Raw genomic sequence first — 19,970 nt, 5'->3', positions numbered from 1 at the left:
AGCAGTGATGATGTGTGTCGAGAGCAAGTTGGAGACGAGTTGTTCGGGTCGACGCGTCCAGCACGTGTTTCGCGCCTCCTCTAAGCGCCCAACCGACTCCGAGCCACGGCCCACAAGTCGTTCGGACCATCTCACCGCACGCGTCCTCCTCTCCACCTCTGCTACTCTACCACTTCCCCCGCGATGTCGCTCGACGGCTACGATGGAGATGCCACGGAGCTTATGGAAACTTATGGTTAGCACGTCGCTGTGTCGCATGAGCGGTCGCTGAGGGAGATTCCGTGCTAGACTTTCTTATGAAGTACATCGTTATCGGTATGTCTGTCCCTTGGGCTCAGCTCTACTCGAAAGCTGAGGTTGTCGCTACTTGGCGAAGGCGAGGCCGCTACGGGGAAGTCATGTCTCTTGCACCAATTCGTGCACAATACATGTACGTGCTGCGTCTTTGCCTGTTGGATCGCCGTGTGGATACTGACATCAACCGCGTTGCAAGTCAAGGACCACTCGCAACATACCATTGGCGTGGAGTTCTCGAGCCGGACGATTCGGCTGGGCGAGAAGCGCATCAAGCTGCAGGTACGGATGTGCCATCCCCGTATCTCTGTGGATCTTCGTTTGACCATATGACCAGTTGTGGGACACGGCAGGGCAGGAGAGGTTTAGGTCAGGCTTGCACAGCTCGTCTCGCGTGACGTCCAGCTGAACATCGAGGAACTTCTTGTGACGCAGATCTGTTACGCGAAGCTACTACCGAGGAGCAGCGGGTGCTATACTGGTCTACGACATTACGAGGTACGTCGTGGCCAGAAGGATTATGCACGCGACCGTTACTGACCGCGACGAGTAGCCGCGCGTCGTTCCAGAACCTCTCGAGATGGCTTGCGGATGCGCGCGCGCTGGCAAGCCCACACCTCGTCACTGTTCTCGTAGGCAACAAGTCAGATAGAGAAGAGGAACGCGAAGTAGAATGGGCAGAGGCGAGTCGGTGGGCGGCTGAGAATAGTGCGTGCGCCTCGCCTTGCCATAATGCCTAACGTTAACCCAGAGTGTCAGACGTGCATTTCCTCGAGGCATCTTCGTTGACAGGAGATAACGTCGAGGCGCCATTCCTCCTTTGCGCGCGGTCAATATTGCTCGCCATAGAATCGGGCCAACTCGACCCAGACAAAGCCGGGAGCGGTGTCAGCTACGGCGACCGTGCGCTGCGGAGGGTGAACAGCTCTGGTCGGCTGAGCTTTGGCAGCCTCAGCCACACGCGAAGGAAGAGCACCGTCAAGCTTCGACTTCCTGGTATCACCAGCAGGTGTTGCTGACCCACTGCCGCATTGCAACGTAATGAATGACTCCTGGCTTATTGGGCATCTGGACGACGTATATGTCAGTGGCCTGGTATTTCCGATGCGCGGATCGCTGATGCCCCTTGACAGTATATTGTTCTACATCTCACGATTCTGACGCATCGCTCTCGCCTCGCCACGACCGACTACGACGCCGCGCCAACTTCCTCATCTCGCATGCTACTAGACTGCCCGTTAGGTATACAGACTCGTCTCTTTGCCTATAATTATTCTTTCCTAATCTCCGGATGTATCTCACCATTTGTATGAGCTTAGCAATGGACACTAGTGGATTTTCTACTGCGGTCAGCGATGGAGCGTTAACGTCATAGGTACGTACGCGCTATGGGAATTTCGAGCCTCGACTTCGAGATGGTCGCCCGTGCGCGCTGCATAGTAGCTCAACGGGTGTGAGAAGGCACTGTATCTCCTCGTCCTCGTCATTGCCGATGTCATGGAGGAATATAACGAGTTGGTAAGTAGGAAGAGAGGTGCAGGAGCAACTCGATGCAGCACTGAGGCTGCTATGCGCAGCAGGATACTTATCACCGTAGCGCGGGCAGTGCTTCGGAAGGACGGAGATATCAGGCTACGCAGCGGGCAACGAAGCAGATGCAATGAAGTTCGAAGTCGCGCCAGGAACGTTCCAGGTCGCCGGTATATAGACTCAGAGGCAGCACGTTGCCGGCACAGTCACGCACGGCTGAGGCGCTGCCACCAACGCACGGAGACATCAGTTCTCTGCTTTGTGCAGCCGAAGAGCGTTGTACACGTCCGAGACTCGAAAATGGGCTGCAGAGCACGGCAGGGAGAGGATGAGCAGGACGGAAATGAGGAGACGCGCCGTTGAGATGGGCACGGACGCGTCGCGGACCGAAGGTGTGGCGCCCGCATGGTAGGGCGCGAGAAAGAGCGGAGGCGTCGATAACTCTGGCAGACACGCTGTGCGCCAGCTATCGGGCCCGTTATTATTTCCCCCATGTCCCCCTCCTTCCTCTCCTCCATGTCGCCTCTCTAGGCCATGGCTCATGTCCTTATTCACGACAGAAGACAGACATCCAGTGTTAGTTCCTCCATCACAGGTGAGCACCCCGTCCCCACTATGATTTCATCGCCCGGGTCGCCCTGGCCGTCGCCGCATTTCGCCTCGTGTCGCCCCGGTTTGTCTCGTCCAGCCTTGACCTCCTAGCCCAGGACGAAAACCCTTCCGTGAGTTGTAGTCATCCTCTACTCGGCCGCGCGTCCTTCTGACCTCTTACTCCCTCCAGGGGCTCTTGTCAGTGGCACGGCCCGCGCACGCGCATAATCTAGCCATTTTCCGTCCGTCTAGTGGCCGCTCTGCAGTCCGGCATACTGAATTGCCCTCCTTTCATTTTGCCCAGGTTCATCAGCGTCAGGCTCTGATACTGCTCCAACGACCTCCCCGTCCGCGACCGCGACCTCCTCCTCGGCTTCCCTTACGAGCTCGGACACGCTATCACCCACATCAACGTCCTCGCAAACTCTCACGGACTCGACTACTTCTTTTGTTAGCTCCCGTTCTATGTCCTCTGCTGGGTTGTCGGCCAGCACTCCCACGTCCTCTGCCGCGCAGTCCTCGCCGCGTTCCTCCACGCAAGCGTCCACCACCGCCGCAACGTCGACGTCAAACTCGGCAAGATCGGCCACCGACTCGTCTATGAGCTCATCGGCATCTGCTACTACCTCGTAAGTGTTCCATTGATGATGCCTGTCCTGCCGCAGTCGCAGTGATAGTGGGGTTCGTCTGTCCTTAGCGCAGCCACCGCCTCGGAATCCAATCCCGGGTCCTCCTCTGCCATGTCTTCTGTCGCTTCAGCGTCAGTTTCATCTTGTACATCCTTGCGTGAGGCTTATACATGATCTTGTCATTAGGGCTAGTCGCGCGACGACAAGCTCGCCGTCTTCGGCGGTGACGCAGTCGTCGACATCTTCCACCTCGCAGACTACGTCCGCGAGCTCGTCAACTAGCCAGGAAAGCAGTAGTTCCTCCTCAAGTAGCGAGCAGTCGACCAGCACTACAACCAGTGACCGGGACACTTCCTCTTCGCAGATCACTACCACTACTTCGTCTAGTCAGGATACGTCGACGTCCAGTTCGTCTAGCACCAATCCGTCCTCGAGTTCCTCGTCTACGGATACGACAACTCAGACGGTCACTAGCTCGGACAGCTCTGTCACGGAGACGGTCACAAGCACAAGCACTTCCTCTCAGTCGCCATCGAGTGGGGGTCCTAGCTCGAGTAGTCAGACGGTCACCGCAGCGTGCGTATGAAATCAACTGCATGAGTGTTGAGGCTGATTTTAGCCGCTCTCTTTAGTACTACAGCTAGGTCGACGATATATGTAACCACGACGAATAGTGTCGGGAGGACGGTAACAACCGCTCCGCCGTTTGTCACCGAGACCTCCATGGTTAGCGGTAGCAATGGGGCGAGCTATGTGACTGTCGTCGTTGCAAATCCGACTCCGCTTACGCAGGGGGACAGCAGTCAGGGTAGCAGCTCACAGTAGGCCATCCTGACATAGCAGAGAAACATATAAGCTGACTTGTTTACCCCAGGTTCTTCAATAACAAGGGTGCCGTTGCCGGTGTCTTCCTGATCGTCGGTCTGGCCGCCGCGTCGATCTTGCTTTTCTTGTTCTTCTGTATTCGCCGACGTCGCCGCACTCGCAGACTAGAGCACGACACAACAGTCGCCTCGGCCCTCGCAGCAGCTGGCCTCAACCGCCGCCCGCTGGATGGCGACATGGAAGGCGCCGCGAATATGTCGCAACGCAATTCGCGGCCTGCATCCGCTTCGAATCCGTTCGCCGACACGACGTCGTCCTTGCCTCTGACGACGGGCCGGCCTCCTTCAGCCTACATGGACGACCCTGCCGCCGGACCCGAGCCCACAGACGTACGGGCAACCGACTTCGACCCATATGCAGCCTATGGCACGATCCACCCGCCACCCCCAGCGACCCTAGGCTTCCCGCGCCGAGATGGGTACGCGCCCGCGCGCACGAGCAGCCCGCCGCCGGGAGCATTTACCGCCGCGCACCCTGGGCATGGCCACAGCTACAGCTCGCGCAGCGACAGCAGCTCCGGGTTCGGCCACCGCACACAGGGCAGCGCGAGCAGCCACGACCTCCTGCTGGGCTACACCCGCGACCGCGGGCGGAGCGAGCCGACGACCCCCGCGTTGAACGAGGGCTCGTCGGGCGACCTGCTCGCGCCGCCGCCGAGGAACCCGAAGAGGCTGGCGGATGCGAGTCGCGCGGCGAGTGAGGAGGCGCCGGAGCCGGGCGCGGGTGTGAGGGACTCGACGACGTCGTCGGTTTATTCTATGGCGGAGGAAGCTCCGATTGAAGACCCGAGGACGTCTAAACCTGCTCTTGAGGTGCGTTCGGGTATCTGTATGTTTGGACATTGCTGATGTGTTGTTTCTACTCTCCATAGGTGCGGAATCCTGACGGTGCAAACCTTTCGCGCGAAACGACACGCCGAGAATGAGCGCAAAACATTCTTGTTGCATAGCTACTCAAGGACTTCCTGTGCGGACCTCCTTCGTTTTCTTCACGTCTATCATTTTGCTTTGGCCGCACCGTGCGCGAGCTCGGACATGTGCTCTGTCTCGCGAACGGTGTCGGGTGTTGAGTTACTACGCATGCGTACGATTTGTTGACGATCCATGGACAGTACCTAGACAGATTCCGTATACGTAGCCATTAGCTTTCCGGCCGGACTCTTCTCGCACCCGCGTTGTAGCGTATCTAAAGCTCTGCTGGAATGCATACTTAGTACATTGACGTCGTTTGCTCACATTGTGCAGGCTCGCTGCGGTCTGCGCAAAAGCGATGCCGGCCGGTGCAGTCGACGTCGGGATGCAAGTACTACAGTTATATTCGCTGCTACTGCGGCTGAAGTTGAGCGCAGACACTGATGGCAGTGAGACAGGCCAGCGCCGGCGACCGTGCTTGATAAGTTACAAGCCGACCCTTACTATCTGACTGTTGACATACGGTCACCGCCGTCTGCAACCTGATCCCGCTGAACACACAAGCTCATGATCATCCCGGACGACGACAAGAAGAAGGCGGACCCAGCCACTGAGCCGCTCATTGGCTCGTCCTCTCATGTGCAAGTGCCCGAGGAGGCTCCGCCACCCAGCTTCCAGGAGAGTCTGGCGGCGGGAGCAGGGCCAAGCACGGCGGTCAAGAACCCCTACAGCTACTACAATGGCAACCTTGCGGACTCAGACGTCTTTGTGCCTCCAGGGGGCGAGGAGCCCCCTCCGTTTACGCCGTACCAGGCTGAGTTCTTCGTGTCTGGGGACAGCATAATCTCGCATGACAAACATCTCAACGAAGACGGTGAGTCCCTACTTAGGTGCTGCGTAGCCTGAGGAGCGTGGTATTGACTAGCGGACGTCCTGTGCAGGTGAGGCACTGTACCGTTTCCTGTTGTCGCATGCGGAGACACCGCCGACGTTCTACGTGCACTTGCGCGGTGTGCACACCGAGTCGCGAACACGCATGGTGTCCCGAAGAGTCAACGACGGACAGTACCGCACCCACCATGAGCATTACACGGAGAACATAGTCGGTACGTATTCCTGCCGAGTCCTCAACCGCGTACACCCATAACCCTCCCAGACTTCGACTTCCCCATCGACATCGGGCAGCACATATCCTCCGGCCCCGTGCATTGGAGCGTGCCGGACGAGGAGCCCGCGTACAGGGGGAAGATGTACCGCGAAGTCGAGACGGGCGAGTTCGCGCATGCGGGCGACCTAGAGGGCATCGTCCAGCAGCGTGAGCGTAGACATGCGTCTAGGACCCAGGTTAAGATGGGGAAAGCTAGACGGCAAGAGCGGCGGGATAGGGGACTCCCCCCATGGGCGTCGCTGGAATGTGAGAGCGGGCCTGGTCATACGGGCGCGGATGTCCAGCATACGAGGGTGCTGAAGTCGTCGCAGACGTTGAGACAGTGGGCGGACGAGTACTGTGCTAGTGACAAGTTGCTCAAGGAGTTCACATACGAGAATGTATGTGTTCACATTCAGTTGAGGCGCGCGTAACTAACACTTGAATGCCCCCGGGCCATAGGTCGTCTACGGCTGGCACCTCGTCAACCTGCAACTAGCCATCGAAGCAGCCATCAAGTCGACCTACTACACAGGCAAACTCACTGTCGAGTTCAAGTCCTCTAACTCCAAGATCTGCGTGCGGCCCGACAGCCAGTTCTCCCGCATGCTCTCTAACAAATGGATCAAGCTCGTCCTCATCCTGCTCTTCATCTACCCCTTCATCTATCTCTACAAGCGGTTCGGCCGCAGAGGCGGCGGGCGGTGGGAGGTCTGCGGTGGTGCGTACGCCCTCAAGTCATGGCGGCTCGTCGACCCCTCCTCAGAGCCTCCGCCGCCCTTCCCCGGGACAGCCGCAAGCGATTCGCGCGTGGTTTATACTAGGACGGGAACCGCCAGGATCGTCGGCCTCAGAGAGGGCGAGTGGTTCCAGCAGTGGGAGAAGACGATCCGGAGAGCGGTCACGGGTCGACTGAAGTCTACCGTCCCTCTGAAGGAGCCGGATGAGACGACCAGCGCGGCGATGATGTTGGATGGATACCGCCCGCACGGACAATTCTGATTTATTGACTGACCTGCTGTAATTGCTGTAGTTGTGTTTTAGTCGGCTCGCTCAGAGATGCGTAGGGTTCTATCTGGTTGGGTACTGCCAGAGCACAATTCTTGATGGGTCAATTGTACTCTTCCTACACCGCGCACTGTGGACCACCCAGCGAGCCTTATCGAAACGTCCAAGGAGAACGCAAGTGCAAGCAGAGTGAGTCAAAGCAAAGGAATAGCGTGTTGTGTGTATGAACAATGAAGGTATCCTTCTAAGGTACACTGCGGCTTAGTACTTAGTTATTCAAATTCAAAGCGAGAGAATCCATGTGTGATTACGAGAGGAAATGCAGGGTGAGGGTAGGTGGAGCGATACTCGACAGCGACGTACGGGAAAGTCCGCCCGAGAGGGTGCGCGTACATGTGTACATACGTACACATCGCAATACAAGTACCATGTCGCGTCCCTACAATGCACACGGGTGGTGCCGCTAGAGCTAGGAGGGGCGGCGTCACAGCGAAAGACCAGAGAAAGGACAACATCCACAAAGCCAGCGAAGGCTATCGTCTCCGGTTGTGCAGCTTCCGGATGTTGTTCGTCTGGATCGGATGCTGGTCCGTCAGCGTCGCCGAGGTCTGGCTCTGCATGCGCTCGCCGGCGGGCCCGACGTACTGTCCGTCGTGCCAGTGGTACCCGCGCTCCGCATCGGTAACGTCGTCGCCCAGGAGGAACGCAGCGGCGGTCTCGAGGAACCACATGTTCTTCTTGATGAAGTGCACGACCACGGTGCCCCCGACGCGCTGGTGGTCGTAACGCGTATTCCGGCCCTCGCGTCGTAGCCATACTGTCCAAGGGTTCAGGCCGCTCGCTACGAGAAACACCAGACATGTCAGCATCCACGCAAGGAACGGCTGAAAGGAAAGACTGGGACACACATTCAGTCAGCTGGGACATCTCGCTCCCCTCCACAAGCGCCTCGATGCTCGTCTGCTGGCCAAGGTACGGCAACGGCGGGCTGTACCGCTGGCCGAACTTGGACACCGTCGAGCGCGACCACGTCGGGGGCACGGGCGCGTTCGGTCCGAACGGCGAAAGGATCGAGCCCGCCTTCTGCGCGGCGACCTCCTCGGGCACCGCGCGCGCGATGTCCTTCATGACCTCCGTCTGCACGCGCTTCATCTCCGAGGGGAACAAGAAGCCGTGCGAGTACCTGCACGAGAACCCGTTAGCTCACTGCAGCCAGTGCTGATACAACCATGATTAGCGACTCACACCGTGCCCGCCCTCGGGTGGTCGTATATCCAGCACCGCTCGCTCACCCACCGGACCTCGTCCGCGCGCGGGTGGAGGCGCATCCACTTGCTCGTCTGCTTGTCCTCTGCGCCCTTGCGCATCTCCGCGACCTGCGCGTCGCTCGCGATCCAGTCCACGAGCGCCCACGACAGCGCGTACAGCTCGCCCGCCATGAACCGGTTCTTCACGAGATAGCCCCAGAAGATGAGCGGGTCCGCGTCGGCGGGCGATGGGGGCACGGGCGCGGGCGCAGAAGATGACGGCGGCAGCGGGGCGTAGGTCGAGGTGGGCGTGACGAGTGCGTGCATCGCTTTGGAGGCGGAGGTACCAGAGGAGCCTAGTCGCGAGTCGGAACCAGAAGAGCCGGCAGCGGGGCGAGACGAGGAGCCGTTGCCGGACGCGAACGACTCGTTCGTGACCGCGCCGTTCTGCAACCTCACCTCTTGTGGATCGCGGTGCAGCTCTACCCGCAACCTCGCCTCCAGCTCCGCAAGCATGACGAACGAGTCGTCGTCTGTCTTCACCACGTAGTCTGGGCGGACCCACTTCATCGGGTTCCCGCTCGCGTAGTCCTGACGGGCGGCGAGCGGGTCGTGGGTCGCGGGGATGGTGGCGAACCACGCAGTCGCGTTCGTGTACGAGAGGCCCTCGGGGAAGTGCGCGAAGTTGTCGTGGTACAGTGGAGGTACCCATGCATTTCGCGCGGCCCAGTGGAAGTACTCGTACGTCTTGCCATTGTTCATGTTCTCCGATATCGGCAAGATGATCATATCGTTGTACACTGCAACCGTAGATGAGCGCCTGCAGTCAGTGGAGTTTCTCGGAGTACGCACTGTCCATCTCTAGCCGTATTCGCCGCTTCCACTCGTTCCGCGGCTCGCCCAGAATGAAACGCACGATTGTCCGTGAAGTACCGACGCCACCATCTCCCTCACCTGCACCATCTCGACTGCGCTGATGGTTCGCCCATGAGGACCGGATGAGCATCCTTCGCTCCACCGCATTGTCCATTGAGAAGACGCCCACGAACACGCCCGCAGGCGAGAGGTCGTCGAAATCTGCGGGCGGGAACGTCGGAAGCGTGAAGTTCTCCGGCAGCGGGTGCGGGAACTGCGCCGTCGTCGGGAGCGTTAGTGATGGTGGGCTTGTGGATAGCTGCGGGATGGTGCAGTACCCGCGCCAGGGAAGCGGCTCCTTGTCGGGGTTGAGTATGTAGATGATGAGGAAGGTGAGGGAGACGCCGAAGATGGTGAGCAGAACGAGGGTGAGTAGCTGCGCATGTGGTCAGTCAGTGGGCACGTTGCAGTTGCGAGGGTGTGGAGGACATACAATGGTAACAGGCGTCTTGGGAAAGAATGGATGTCGTATGAGCAACCGGAGCCCTCGTTTCATTGCCCTCCACCCTCCCATCCGCTCTCGCCGACGACGCCTCCGTACCGCACCCATGATCCACCATCGGCGCTGCTCTTCTCGCCAGCTGGACTGACGCGAGCTGCTGCTTACCGAACTACGAGAATATGGCCCGTCGTCAAGGTCGCTATCGCTCTCGGAGCTGCAGGACGACGCGCCCGAGAAGTACAGGGGAACGGGGGACGGCGTGCGCGAGGGCAGGGGCGTGTTCGATGCTGTGGAATAGGGCGAATGAGGGTATCCACCGCCATAGCTACCGCCCTGGGAGTAGAGCAGCGAGCGGCTGGAGGGGCGGTGGGCAGACTGCGCTGAGAGGTCCGGAGAGGGCGGGGCGGAGGCGGGGTAGGGGCTGCGGGCGGAGAGGTGGTTGGGGTGGAGGTGGGAGCTGGAGAGAGGCGAGCGGGCGTCCTGGTCGCAGTCCTCCGAGGCATTTTCGTCATACTCGTCGAGCGGGGGCGGGGTGGACGGGACGTGCTCGAGCTGGATGCGGGGGCGTGTGGAGGAGCCGCCGAGGGGGCCGAAGGGGAAGGACATGGCCAGCACTGAGAAGGAGCGTGGTGCGAGAGTAACTGGGGTGTATGATGCTGTCGTCAAAGGGCAGTGGGCGAAGCGGAAGGGGTATTATACTGCAGGGGACGCGGACGCCCCAGGAAGCCGAGCGCTGCAGTGTGCACGCTGGACGTCGGGGCAGCCGTGCAGCGGAGAGGTATGTAGGAGGAGGAGAGAGAGGGAGATGCGCCGTCGCTTGGCCGTCGTCGCTCTGCGGGCCCGTTCAGCCGTCTGCCTTCGCCCCGATGGCTGCCCTTCCTTATGTCTCTCCGCAGCCACCGCCCGCAAATTCCCTTCTCCCGCCATTCCTCCGCGCACCGCTCTCTCCCCAATTCTCCTTTACTGCCCTGCATTTATGTCCGCTTATTCGTTCCATGCCGCCTCCACGTAGCACTCTACTAACATACCAAAAAATACTGTGCAGCATGTCCGCCCGCTGTCGACCTGCCCAGCCATCACTGCCTCATCGTGTCAGGAACGTCGCAACGTCGGCCGCAAGCTTTCTCGGAATTTGCATGTCAACCTCAACGGCTCCGTCGTACCTATCGCGCTCCTCGAGGCCAGCGTGACCAGCCTCGAGGGCCTGTTCCTTGCACGGCGTACCGTGCAATCGACGATCATACAAAGCCCACCACCGCCTTGATCCGCACACGGTGCACTCAATTAAATATCTAAACTGCCTCTGTTCCAGGTCCATCTGCATCAACACTCGGGCCATGCTGCAGCTGGCCGACCGATGCTACATACAACGCCAGGCAACGCTGAGACAACGTCTCCATTTGTGACCGGCGCTGCGCCTCCGAGTCCCTGCTCGGATCTGCCAGCCTCGAATCGCTGAATACTGCGCTCCCGACGACCATCAGGCGTACTACACTGCATGGTACGTCGTGCGCCCAGTCTCGTCAACAACCACGACGGAACCGTGTCACTAACCCCGCGCGCAGTCGGATCGAACAGCACACTAACCGCTGCACAGCTGAGCGTAGCGCAGACCCACTCCGCCGGGCCTCTCTCGATCCCCTCTCGCTTATATTCCCTTCTCACACACAGGCTAATCTGCATCGACTTCGCCATGCATTACCAACGCCTTACACACCTGCGGGCTATTTCCGCAGTACGTGCGAATGTGTACGCTTGCGGAGCGGGTCGGTCGATGGAGCAAGGATGATATCTCCTTGCACACTGCGGATCCTTAAAGGCAAATGCGGTGAGCAAGTCGATCGTCACTGCGAGTATGACTTCTGTTCCCGGCGCTACAACGAATAGCACGCATGAACAACTATGCTTACTACGAAGCCACCGTCGAAAGTCGAAACGTTGCACTCTTGAGAACTTCAGGTTCCGCTCGCTCTTGGCTCACTCTGGCGCAGACTTCTCGCCAAACATAGCCTATACATCCACCACCCCTCTAGCTGACGATTGTGCGAAATGCGTCCTCGACCACACCGCCTTCTAATCCTCGGGTGAACTCCTCAAAAACGCTCAGTCAACTCTGAAGTCACCTGGCGGACATAATTGCTTTATTTTATCGACTGTCCTCGTACCATTAACCTGCGTGTGTTGTAGCGTGGTACTTTCTGACCAAACCCTCCACACTGTACCTGAGCGGTCGATTCACCCACAAACTCCGAGAATCACCGTAAAATGACGCTAGGATTGGTACCAGTTGTATACAGTCGTATATGTTCCGAGTCCTCATTACCTTCCGTACATCCAATTACCCAAACACACCACCGTCAATGCAGCCCATCCTTGTACACATTCTTGAAGCTCTGCCTCTCCCTCACCGCATCCCAGAACGCCGCCAGCCTGTTCTGGCGTTCGCGCGACTCGGGGTCCTGCACGGTCAGGCCCGCGCGCCGCCGCGCCTCCGCGACGGAGAAGTCCTTCACGAGCGCGAACCCGCCGCCAGGCCCGCCGACGTGCGCCTCGAGCTTCCCGATCGCTACCGTGCCGTCGTCGGCGAGCGTCCCGCCTGCGAGGGTGATGAGCCGCGCGAGCCATGCGGCGAGGTGCAGGTCCGCGAGGGAGAGCTGGTCGCCTATCGGTCACGCGGGAGGAGAGACGTCATTGAGTGCTCATGTCCTCCATGTAGACGAGGGAAGGACGGGAGAATGACGTGCTTACCGAGAGTGTACGGGCCAATGATCTCCTGGTTGAGCTGGGTGAGCACGTCGCGCACGCGCGCCCACGCCTCGCTCGCGTCGCTCAAGAACAGCGTCCTGCGCTCGCGCGCCTTGTCGTCGAGCTTCTCCGCAGGCGTGTCCGCCTCGTCGTACACGTCGAGGAACTTCTCCGTCGCGACCTTCTTGACCTCCCAGAACGCGCGCGTCTTCTCGGACACGCGGATCTTCGCGGCCTCGTTGTCCGCGAGGAGCTGCGCGAGCGCGGCGCGGCGCGCGGCGAACTTGGGGCGCTCGTACGCGGCGAGCGCGCGCAGCTCGGCGGGCGTGCGCGCGTTCATGTACGTGAGCGCGTTCGGGTCCGCCGCGGGCGAGTGCAGCAGGTCGATGAGCTTCGTGAAGACGGCGGAGAAGGCGATCGTCGCGGGGCTGAGCGAGGGCGCGGGCGCGTCGGAGGTGGTGTTTGTGCGGGACTGCGTGGAACGTGACTTGTCGAGGAACTCGACGATGGACTGGGGGGTGCGTCAGGGAACATGCGCAGAAGGTGAGGCGTGGGCGTAGGGTTACCTTTGAGTCTTGGATGGCCTTGTAGCGGCTCTCCATGTCCGCGGCGAGTGTCTTCTGCAGCGGGACAACCAGAGTTGGTACCGTAGCTGGCGAAGGATGGTGGTCAACCAAGGATAAAGCAGAGCACAAGGGACTCACCCTGCGGGTTGAGTCGCAAGTACGAAGGGGCATAGTTCTCGCCCTTTGCTGCAGTGAACGTAAGTGATTGTTGCAGGATCGCGGAGACAGCGGACGCACAGATGTCAACGAGCTTCAAGTCGAGCTCGTCTGCACCATAGCCTTTCTCTTCCCTATGACCAAGCGATGAGCCACGTTCCTCAACGCGCAAAAAATAGCACAGACAAGGCGAGCAATGCTGCCGGGGTGTTATCAGCGCGCGAGATACGCAAGAGACGCGTCGCCACTCACGCGGAGCACACCAGACGGAGGTCGGGAAATAGTACAGAGCGGCCTTGGGAACGGGTTCAGACATGGTTTCTGGGAGCTGGAGAGTACGCAGAGGGGGTCAGGGAGACACAGGCGTAGAAATAGGTGGGGTGCAGTTGCGGGCGGTGGCTGGAGGGGGCCAGCTGGTGCGGCGAACGGGTCGCATGGGCAGTGCCAGGGCAGCGATGCTTCTCGCGCTGCCCCAGAATCTGAATCGATGACGTCTGCGGGGCATCCAGCCACTCGGGATGTCCCAGGCACGCCCTCCGTCACGCTCGCCCACGCGTCCGTCACGCCCACACCCGTCACGCCCACCGTCACAGACGCGACGCGTCCTGCTCACGTGCGGCCTCTCCAGAAGATTCCGCGCGCCTGTCCGCGAGTGGCGGAACCCGGACTGCTCAAAACCACAACACACCGCCGCGCAGCTCGTTGGTCTCCCAGACAATCACCCACAACGAGCGACCATCGACCAACGCCGTATTTCAGCCCGTCATGGCGTCGATCCGGTAAGGAGTCCCGCCCGCGCAGAGCCCGACGATCCACAGCACTCACCCGCACGCCCAAGGCACGAGTTCTACGAGACCGACGAACGGCTCACCATCTCCGTCTTCGACAAGGGCGCGGATCCCGCGCAGGTCGCCGTCTCGTTCGAGCCCCGCAGCGTGAGTTCGCGCCGCGCCCCGAGCCCATGTCCCGCACGTTCCGGCCGCTGACCCCTGCTGTGGCGCCGCAGTTGTCCTACGAGAACGGCGACAAGAGGCTCCAGCTCGCGCCCCTCAAGGGCCAGATCGACCCCTCCAAGAGCGACTACACCGTCGGGAAGGTCAAGATCGAAATCCGACTGGCCAAGGTAGCGGCTGGTCGCTGGGGATCTCTGGTCGGCGATAGCCCAGATCGTGCGCCGTTCCACTGCCTCTCTCCGCGACTCGTCTTGCTCAGCTACGCTCTGTGATACAGCCCTTGCTGCCGCACCAGCAACCTTCACTCCAAGCGCAACCGCACCCGTCGAAGCCGCCCGCAAGAATCGGAAGAACTGGGACTCGATCACGCAGACGATCCTCTCCACCGAGAAGGACGTCACGTCGAGCGACGACCCGAACGCGGGCGGCGATGCCACCGTCAACGACTTCTTCCAGAAGCTCTATGCGGACGCGGACGAAGATACGCGCCGCGCGATGTTGAAAAGCTACCAGGAGAGCGGCGGCACGACCCTCAGCACGAACTGGGACGAGGTCGGGAAGGGCAATGTCGAGGTCAAGCCGCCAGAGGGCAGCGAGTGGAAGAAATGGGGCGCGTGAAGCTGGGGCGAAGAAGTGGCGAAACGATGTTGATCTTGTTCGTTCTTGGTTTCAATCTGGTCGTGCGCTGAATATCGCTTTGCGTTGCATACATTGTTGTACTGACACCAAATCTATCTGTGACTGTCCGATCCCTGCATGACCACGGAGCGTCGAGACCTCTCATCGAGTTACGACTTCTCGATCGTAACACATCGATGGTACGCATCTTCGATGGTCGCTGATGTGTCGTTCCGTTGACCATTCTATCGCATATAGGTGTCGGTTGTGGAACAAGCTATGGTTACAGCGATATCCACTGCCCCTATACAAGCCTATATAGCCGTATGCTCGGTGCAGCATGTAAATGCGTGCATCTACCCGTAATCGCAGACCACAATGATTTCTCCAGGTTCGTTATGTTCTGGGCGCAGCGTGTGCAATGCACATGGTATCACTGTTCTGGTTTTCACTCGCGTCACCTCGACTCAGCACAGAGAGAACAAGTACTATGGATCAGATCATACGAACGGTGGGAGAGGTGCGTGTACAGGAATTGCATCGTTCAATGGCCTCTGTATGGTGTCGTGTCTCGCCGATCGACTTGGAGGGACCTCATTCATTGCAGGCTTCCACGCACTTGACGTCGCACCAGGTTTAGGCAACATCGAGACGGTAGATGCCCCCTGAGCTGTGACGGTACCGAGCGCCGCTCGTATAAAATCTGGAGTTGGCGACCTTTAAGACCCGCGGAATGTCTGCAGCGCTGTTCTCTCCAGTCCAACAACCGTGGTACGACTATTCTCCTTCTAAATACTGCATGTAACGCCCAGCCTTTTGTATCACATAATAGTATTCTACTCGCTCTTCAATCCAGATCTTGCTTCTGTCGCCGTGGATTGTCCCGCCTGTTCAACAGCGTCGCTGAGCTGTACCGCCTTGAATCGCAGCCCATGCCTATTAGAGCGAGATTCCGGGTACTCGCAGGGTTGGTTTCGCCGCTTGCATTGCCTGTGGGTACCAAGAGTAAGTATCGAGGAAAGACCGACCTGACTGATACAGCAGATGGTAGGTGCACTCACACGCAGGTCCTTCCCGAGCTGCCCGCGAGAGGCCCGCCGCAGGCGATCTTCCGTTTGCGACAGAAGAAGCAGGCGATCGCGGTCGTACGCTTCGCCGATCGTCGTACGATCGCCTGGGTGCTGGGGGCACCGCTTAGCTCGACCACGCCGACGGGTCGAGCGGAGGTCGGGGAGTACATAAATGGGCTCGGTCCCGGGGCGTTTGGAGCGCTTGGAGGACCTGGAGCTGGCATACTGGTAGATGCCTTGCTAGGGTCATCTACAGTACTAGTACTGTGACATAGCTGGCCTATCCATTTGTATGCATATTCAGTCCATTCATTCGTGGTGTACAATGTGAATAACTCACTGGATGCCTCATTGTTAAGGAGTGGATACTCTGCACTGACAGGTGCACCTTGGTACAGGGACCAATTGATGTATTCTTCAAGTGCATCTAATCCTACTGAGGGTTCATGTTCAGGCAAAGCTTGACCTGGTTGTGGGTACTGCTCTTCAAGTAACTGGAGATGCCCAGGCTTCATATCTGTCAGTACTTAATCAAAGACTTTATGAAACTGGACCCAACATACCTGATTGTTGGAATTGTACTGATATTGGTCCAATGGACCAACTGGAGTGTATGGTGACCATGGACCATAGCCCAGAACATCAAGATTTATGTTCTCATACTACTCAAAGAGCCTTGAGTTACACAGAATGCAGAGAAAGGCAATGTGCTTACAGCGAGCTCAGGGAATTCTGAAAAGTACTGCTCCACAAACTCCCCCCATGGTCCAGCAATGCCCACAGTATCCATGGGGGTGAGTGTTGAATATGGATCAGCCTGAGGGCAAGTGAGAGAGTACCTAGATTCTCGCCATGTCGAGCCAAGGAGGCCGACGTCCAAACGATCGGTGACTAACCAAAAGAAAGGTCCATAACATCGTCTCAGGGTCTGCGATGCACAGGGCGAACCCTGCGCGGCGCGAGGCAGCCCGCGCGCGTGGGACGTACACGCGGTCACGAGACCGCGTTCGACGCCCGTACAGGGTCGAACTGACTCGACCGGAACGTATACCCCGCGCGTGGGCACGCCACAACCTCCTAAAATGCGGGAGGTTGTCGCACTAGAAGCACGGCGTGCCGTGTACTCGTCCCGGGGAAATCGGACCGTCACCGCTTTGGGACAGAGACCGTCGGGGCCGCTGCCAAAGACCCGAGCAGCGCCGGCCACCGAGCTTATGGCTGCTGAGACAGGGACAGCAGCCTTGCCGAAAGGCTGCAATGAATTTTTCATGTTCATCTTGCGTCGATCAGCGCAACCCTGAAGTTTCATGCTCAAACGGTATGAACATAAGACAGCGACATGTAAAGAATGGAATATAAATATGCATTACAACCACAACAGTATGTATGTGAGTCAAGACAGGTCCATAGGCTCCCCGTCTTCATCGGGAAAGCATAGGGAATTCTCTTCGACCGCGGCCTCGTCGTCATCCTCGTTCCAATCGCTCGTAGTCTCCCAGTCATTCTCGAACTCGATATCCAGCGTCAGCTCACCCTCTCCGTCGCCATCATCCGTGAGCGGTAGGAGGCACGCCAGCTGCGGCGGGAGGTGCGTATGCGGGTTGTGCGCGACCGGCTGCACCCAGCGTCGTTCCCGGAGGCGTTTGTGCCGCTCGCGATCCTCCTCGATCCGCTTGAAGATCTCTTGCCGCGGAAGAGAGTTTATGGGCTTGGAGAGCTCAGTCGACTGTTCTTGCTCTTGTTCTTGCTCGAGCGCCGCGCGTCGTGAGTCGAGGGTGGCAAGAGCATCATCGACTTTTTGCGGGTCGAGTACACGCTTGCTTCGCCAGTTCTCGAGGATCTGTGTACGCGAGCGCGTCGTCCGTTCAGAGACCGAGACGAGGCCGGATGAGCGCAATGAACGCACCTGCTTTGTGCTCATGAGATTCGGAAGGCCTTGGCGGCCCTCTGGAACGACATACTCCACAATCTTGCCTAGGTCGCGGGCGACATAGTCTACGTAGTACGACGAGTGTTGTTGGTTTGGGTCATGGCTCACAGACCCAGGGTGTGACTTCGCAAGTAATGACGTCTCGCAAAGTGAGTCGAGCAAGTAGAGGATGTTGATACGGTTGTTGATCGACCCCTAGCTCTCCATGAGCTCACGAATGCGAATGCGAAGCAAGCACAGCGTACCTTTTGGCACTCTTCTACTACGCAGTCCCATAAGTCTTCGCCACAGCTGGCGTAGAACTTGAGGGCGTAGCCAACTACCTTTTGAATGGACTGCTGAGAACTAAACCATGAGCCTTTCAGGACCCGCGAGGCATAGAGAAACGAGGAGCACTGACGCGTTGAGCTTCTTGAGTAGTGATAGGAATTGCAGTCTGACTTCAAATGGGTCCATCACGTCGACGCAGATTTATGTTGTGGATACAGGAGATGCGTGTGCGGAAGGTGGTTAAAGCGACTAAGTAGCGGATCTGAGTTGAGCGCAGGAGTACTACAGGGAGAACCCTTGGGCGCTACTGCCACGATCGCTCGGTTTCCCACGCCTAATAGACCTCCTTCCCGAGCAGCCTGAGCCACCCACGGGCAGTCGCCGCTCGCCTACGACAATGACAGTGTTAAACCCATTCTCCCATCAACCCTTTTGTCATATCTGGACGCGCAACACATCTGGGGTGTTGTCTGCCACCGCTCGCCACGACAGAAGAATGAGTGGCCTCGCACGCGACTGACGCACATCCCCAACGCTGCGGGCCGACGATTCGCTTAAGCAGCGTACACGCACAACGGGGCAGGACGATCCGTCTCTACCACCATCCTCACAAGATGTCCTCCAATTGGAGGTTCATAATCGTAAACGGGTGGAAATTCTGCCAGGAGCACGGTCAAGAGCAGTGCGACCGTTGCAGGTGTGACTACCGCCTGGAGAACAACCACACTGCTGCTCTGCACGAGATCCTGGACGAGCTCCTGTTGGACAGGGACTTCGATTTGAATGTGTGTTACTAAATTGTGATGTATGCTTTGGTGTTGCTGATCCCCCTTTTCATAGATGCGCATGTCTCGCCATGCATATAACCGAGGGGCTATCCCGGTGAAGCCGGGGTCCAACGAATGCAAGTGCAGGACGCACAATTCGAAGGGGTGTTGGGTGTGCTACGATTGGGTCGAAATCGTTCGTCGGGAGGTCACACTGTTGAGGCCCCAGACAGGCCGCCTATGAGCTGCAAACGGAGGCCGACGGTCTGTGCTCCAATCTCCCTAGATATGTTGACCTCCCAATCCACGGAAAGCACGTACTACTGCGCATATCTGAATCCAAGTTGTTGTATCATATTGTATGGACTCCGGTCATCAAAGGAGAAAGTTCGTTACTACGCTTGTCATCGGACAAAGGAGCTCAACTGCCGCGGTTAGCACTCTACGGTCATCAGTCCCTCTTTCGCTCCATCCACCATGACCAAACTGACGATTATTGTCGCTGCAACACTCAACAATGGCATCGGTCAACACGGACACCTCCCCTGGCGACTATCAAAGGAGATGCAGTATTTTGCCCGCGTTACTTCGAACGCGCCGGAGGGCAGCGTCAACGCGGTGCTCATGGGGAGGAACACTTGGGAGAGCATCCCGAAGAAGTTCAGGCCTCTACCCAAACGTGTCAACGTAGTCATCAGCAGTAACAAACAGTATGAACTGTACGTCCGCCCTAGAATACGGTTAATTTGCCCTGAATGTGAATTGTTTGCGATAGCATGCCTGCGAACGCTACCACGCCCGCTGCGCCAGTGTTCTTACACTCAAACTTAGACTCAGCGTTGGACCGACTCTCGCACTCGGAGCGTCTAGAAACACCCATTCACAGAGCGTTCGTCATAGGAGGTGCCTCGCTGTATCGAGAGACACTCACCCTATCACCGTCGTCGGGCTCGTCCGTGGATCGCGTCCTCCTCACACGGATACTCGCGCCAGCATTCGAGCAATGCGACGTGCACATGCCCAACTTCCTGGACAGCAAGCTTGTAGGTGGAGAGCGTGTTGCGTGGAGACGAACGAGTCATGCAGAACTGCAGGACTGGGCTGGATTCGAGGTGCCGGAGGGGGTACAAGAGGAAAATGGTGTGCAGTATGAGTTCCAGATGTGGATTCGCTAGCCTCCCAAGCTACCCAACGACCATGTTGTGACATCAGCCCGTGATGACGTCTATTGTAGTCGAACGAGACCTGCATGTCTTGTTCGGGATAACGGACTCGCAGCTGGGATCAGCCTTGCCG

At 58.4% G+C, this 19,970-nt stretch overlaps 10 protein-coding genes across 10 annotated transcripts; 6 read left to right on the top strand and 4 right to left on the bottom strand.

Annotated features, from left to right (window-relative positions):
- Window positions 1-58: 58 nt before the first annotated feature.
- On the top strand, window positions 59-1,577 carry C8Q71DRAFT_45044 (ras-domain-containing protein). The gene is made up of 9 exons (XM_047918616.1): window positions 59-235; window positions 289-315; window positions 377-430; window positions 494-576; window positions 632-663; window positions 730-792; window positions 848-1,002; window positions 1,054-1,377; window positions 1,428-1,577. The coding sequence occupies exons 1-8, from the start codon at window positions 184-186 to the stop codon at window positions 1,311-1,313; spliced, it is 726 nt and encodes a 241-aa protein (XP_047778723.1). The 5' UTR covers window positions 59-183; the 3' UTR covers window positions 1,314-1,377; window positions 1,428-1,577.
- Window positions 1,578-2,604: 1,027 nt separating this feature from the next.
- C8Q71DRAFT_45186 (uncharacterized protein) lies at window positions 2,605-5,274 on the top strand. Its single transcript, XM_047918624.1, has 6 exons — window positions 2,605-3,044; window positions 3,113-3,175; window positions 3,231-3,620; window positions 3,677-3,865; window positions 3,919-4,741; window positions 4,801-5,274. Exons 1-6 carry the CDS (start codon window positions 2,881-2,883, stop codon window positions 4,852-4,854), a joined length of 1,683 nt encoding a protein of 560 aa, XP_047778722.1. The 5' UTR covers window positions 2,605-2,880; the 3' UTR covers window positions 4,855-5,274.
- Window positions 5,132-7,133, top strand: C8Q71DRAFT_43993 (uncharacterized protein). The gene is made up of 4 exons (XM_047918557.1): window positions 5,132-5,714; window positions 5,782-5,946; window positions 5,997-6,388; window positions 6,450-7,133. The coding sequence occupies exons 1-4, from the start codon at window positions 5,408-5,410 to the stop codon at window positions 6,987-6,989; spliced, it is 1,404 nt and encodes a 467-aa protein (XP_047778721.1). The 5' UTR covers window positions 5,132-5,407; the 3' UTR covers window positions 6,990-7,133.
- A 125-nt stretch (window positions 7,134-7,258) lies between these two features.
- Window positions 7,259-10,342, bottom strand: C8Q71DRAFT_44026 (uncharacterized protein). The gene is made up of 5 exons (XM_047918561.1): window positions 9,591-10,342; window positions 9,095-9,533; window positions 8,241-9,042; window positions 7,904-8,178; window positions 7,259-7,836 (listed from the first exon to the last, which is right to left on the bottom strand). The coding sequence occupies exons 1-5, from the start codon at window positions 10,203-10,205 to the stop codon at window positions 7,529-7,531; spliced, it is 2,439 nt and encodes an 812-aa protein (XP_047778720.1). The 5' UTR covers window positions 10,206-10,342; the 3' UTR covers window positions 7,259-7,528.
- Window positions 10,343-11,579: 1,237 nt separating this feature from the next.
- On the bottom strand, window positions 11,580-13,382 carry C8Q71DRAFT_866831 (uncharacterized protein; the record flags this gene model as incomplete). Its single annotated transcript, XM_047928284.1, has 6 exons — window positions 11,580-12,261; window positions 12,348-12,855; window positions 12,911-12,996; window positions 13,049-13,096; window positions 13,148-13,200; window positions 13,330-13,382. 6 exons carry the CDS (start codon window positions 13,380-13,382, stop codon window positions 11,957-11,959), a joined length of 1,053 nt encoding a protein of 350 aa, XP_047778719.1. The 3' UTR covers window positions 11,580-11,956.
- A 330-nt stretch (window positions 13,383-13,712) lies between these two features.
- On the top strand, window positions 13,713-14,993 carry C8Q71DRAFT_43930 (SGS-domain-containing protein). The gene is made up of 5 exons (XM_047918548.1): window positions 13,713-13,845; window positions 13,905-14,001; window positions 14,073-14,235; window positions 14,297-14,837; window positions 14,896-14,993. Exons 1-4 carry the CDS (start codon window positions 13,832-13,834, stop codon window positions 14,635-14,637), a joined length of 615 nt encoding a protein of 204 aa, XP_047778718.1. The 5' UTR covers window positions 13,713-13,831; the 3' UTR covers window positions 14,638-14,837; window positions 14,896-14,993.
- A 373-nt stretch (window positions 14,994-15,366) lies between these two features.
- C8Q71DRAFT_43961 (uncharacterized protein) lies at window positions 15,367-16,649 on the bottom strand. Its single transcript, XM_047918555.1, has 5 exons — window positions 16,423-16,649; window positions 16,271-16,369; window positions 16,048-16,216; window positions 15,699-15,987; window positions 15,367-15,627 (listed from the first exon to the last, which is right to left on the bottom strand). Exons 1-5 carry the CDS (start codon window positions 16,495-16,497, stop codon window positions 15,474-15,476), a joined length of 786 nt encoding a protein of 261 aa, XP_047778717.1. The 5' UTR covers window positions 16,498-16,649; the 3' UTR covers window positions 15,367-15,473.
- A 364-nt stretch (window positions 16,650-17,013) lies between these two features.
- Window positions 17,014-18,180, bottom strand: C8Q71DRAFT_809704 (CTD kinase subunit gamma CTK3-domain-containing protein). The gene is made up of 4 exons (XM_047926040.1): window positions 18,038-18,180; window positions 17,883-17,982; window positions 17,614-17,832; window positions 17,014-17,547 (listed from the first exon to the last, which is right to left on the bottom strand). The coding sequence occupies exons 1-4, from the start codon at window positions 18,091-18,093 to the stop codon at window positions 17,101-17,103; spliced, it is 822 nt and encodes a 273-aa protein (XP_047778716.1). The 5' UTR covers window positions 18,094-18,180; the 3' UTR covers window positions 17,014-17,100.
- Window positions 18,181-18,284: 104 nt separating this feature from the next.
- Window positions 18,285-19,072, top strand: C8Q71DRAFT_758110 (uncharacterized protein). Its single transcript, XM_047923722.1, has 2 exons — window positions 18,285-18,692; window positions 18,748-19,072. The coding sequence occupies exons 1-2, from the start codon at window positions 18,522-18,524 to the stop codon at window positions 18,916-18,918; spliced, it is 342 nt and encodes a 113-aa protein (XP_047778715.1). The 5' UTR covers window positions 18,285-18,521; the 3' UTR covers window positions 18,919-19,072.
- A 79-nt stretch (window positions 19,073-19,151) lies between these two features.
- On the top strand, window positions 19,152-19,849 carry C8Q71DRAFT_708099 (dihydrofolate reductase; the record flags this gene model as incomplete). Its single annotated transcript, XM_047920595.1, has 2 exons — window positions 19,152-19,393; window positions 19,450-19,849. The coding sequence occupies 2 exons, from the start codon at window positions 19,152-19,154 to the stop codon at window positions 19,847-19,849; spliced, it is 642 nt and encodes a 213-aa protein (XP_047778714.1).
- Between the last annotated feature and the right edge of the window lie 121 nt (window positions 19,850-19,970).

This window comes from Rhodofomes roseus (genome assembly GCF_022264815.1).
Source record: "Rhodofomes roseus strain CIRM-BRFM 1785 chromosome Unknown C8Q71scaffold_10, whole genome shotgun sequence".
Classification (NCBI taxonomy): Eukaryota; Fungi; Basidiomycota; class Agaricomycetes; order Polyporales; family Fomitopsidaceae; genus Rhodofomes; species Rhodofomes roseus.
This window is presented reverse-complemented; position numbering and strand designations above follow the sequence as displayed.

Coding starts and splice junctions, on each gene's coding strand:
- C8Q71DRAFT_43961 (XM_047918555.1), bottom strand. CDS start 16,497: ATGGATACTGTGGGCATTGCTGGACCATGGGGGGAGTTTGTGGAGCAG. Junction 15,988..16,047: donor CCTTAACAATGAGGCATCCA/GTGAGTTATTCA, acceptor ACAAATGGATAG/GCCAGCTATGTCACAGTACT. Junction 15,628..15,698: donor AGCTCGGGAAGGACCTGCGT/GTGAGTGCACCT, acceptor TGGTACCCACAG/GCAATGCAAGCGGCGAAACC.
- C8Q71DRAFT_43993 (XM_047918557.1), top strand. CDS start 5,408: ATGATCATCCCGGACGACGACAAGAAGAAGGCGGACCCAGCCACTGAG. Junction 5,715..5,781: donor CAAACATCTCAACGAAGACG/GTGAGTCCCTAC, acceptor CGTCCTGTGCAG/GTGAGGCACTGTACCGTTTC. Junction 5,947..5,996: donor TTACACGGAGAACATAGTCG/GTACGTATTCCT, acceptor TAACCCTCCCAG/ACTTCGACTTCCCCATCGAC.
- C8Q71DRAFT_45186 (XM_047918624.1), top strand. CDS start 2,881: ATGTCCTCTGCTGGGTTGTCGGCCAGCACTCCCACGTCCTCTGCCGCG. Junction 3,621..3,676: donor AGTCAGACGGTCACCGCAGC/GTGCGTATGAAA, acceptor CGCTCTCTTTAG/TACTACAGCTAGGTCGACGA. Junction 4,742..4,800: donor CGTCTAAACCTGCTCTTGAG/GTGCGTTCGGGT, acceptor TACTCTCCATAG/GTGCGGAATCCTGACGGTGC.
- C8Q71DRAFT_45044 (XM_047918616.1), top strand. CDS start 184: ATGTCGCTCGACGGCTACGATGGAGATGCCACGGAGCTTATGGAAACT. Junction 664..729: donor GCAGGGCAGGAGAGGTTTAG/GTCAGGCTTGCA, acceptor CTTGTGACGCAG/ATCTGTTACGCGAAGCTACT. Junction 793..847: donor CTGGTCTACGACATTACGAG/GTACGTCGTGGC, acceptor CGCGACGAGTAG/CCGCGCGTCGTTCCAGAACC.
- C8Q71DRAFT_44026 (XM_047918561.1), bottom strand. CDS start 10,205: ATGTCCTTCCCCTTCGGCCCCCTCGGCGGCTCCTCCACACGCCCCCGC. Junction 9,534..9,590: donor CCAAGACGCCTGTTACCATT/GTATGTCCTCCA, acceptor CCACATGCGCAG/CTACTCACCCTCGTTCTGCT. Junction 9,043..9,094: donor AATACGGCTAGAGATGGACA/GTGCGTACTCCG, acceptor CTACGGTTGCAG/TGTACAACGATATGATCATC.
- C8Q71DRAFT_758110 (XM_047923722.1), top strand. CDS start 18,522: ATGTCCTCCAATTGGAGGTTCATAATCGTAAACGGGTGGAAATTCTGC. Junction 18,693..18,747: donor ACAGGGACTTCGATTTGAAT/GTGTGTTACTAA, acceptor CCCTTTTCATAG/ATGCGCATGTCTCGCCATGC.
- C8Q71DRAFT_809704 (XM_047926040.1), bottom strand. CDS start 18,093: ATGGACCCATTTGAAGTCAGACTGCAATTCCTATCACTACTCAAGAAG. Junction 17,983..18,037: donor CTACTCAAGAAGCTCAACGC/GTCAGTGCTCCT, acceptor CTCATGGTTTAG/TTCTCAGCAGTCCATTCAAA. Junction 17,548..17,613: donor ATCTCATGAGCACAAAGCAG/GTGCGTTCATTG, acceptor TCGCGTACACAG/ATCCTCGAGAACTGGCGAAG.
- C8Q71DRAFT_43930 (XM_047918548.1), top strand. Junction 14,002..14,072: donor TCTCGTTCGAGCCCCGCAGC/GTGAGTTCGCGC, acceptor GTGGCGCCGCAG/TTGTCCTACGAGAACGGCGA. Junction 14,236..14,296: donor GGTCGGCGATAGCCCAGATC/GTGCGCCGTTCC, acceptor TCTGTGATACAG/CCCTTGCTGCCGCACCAGCA.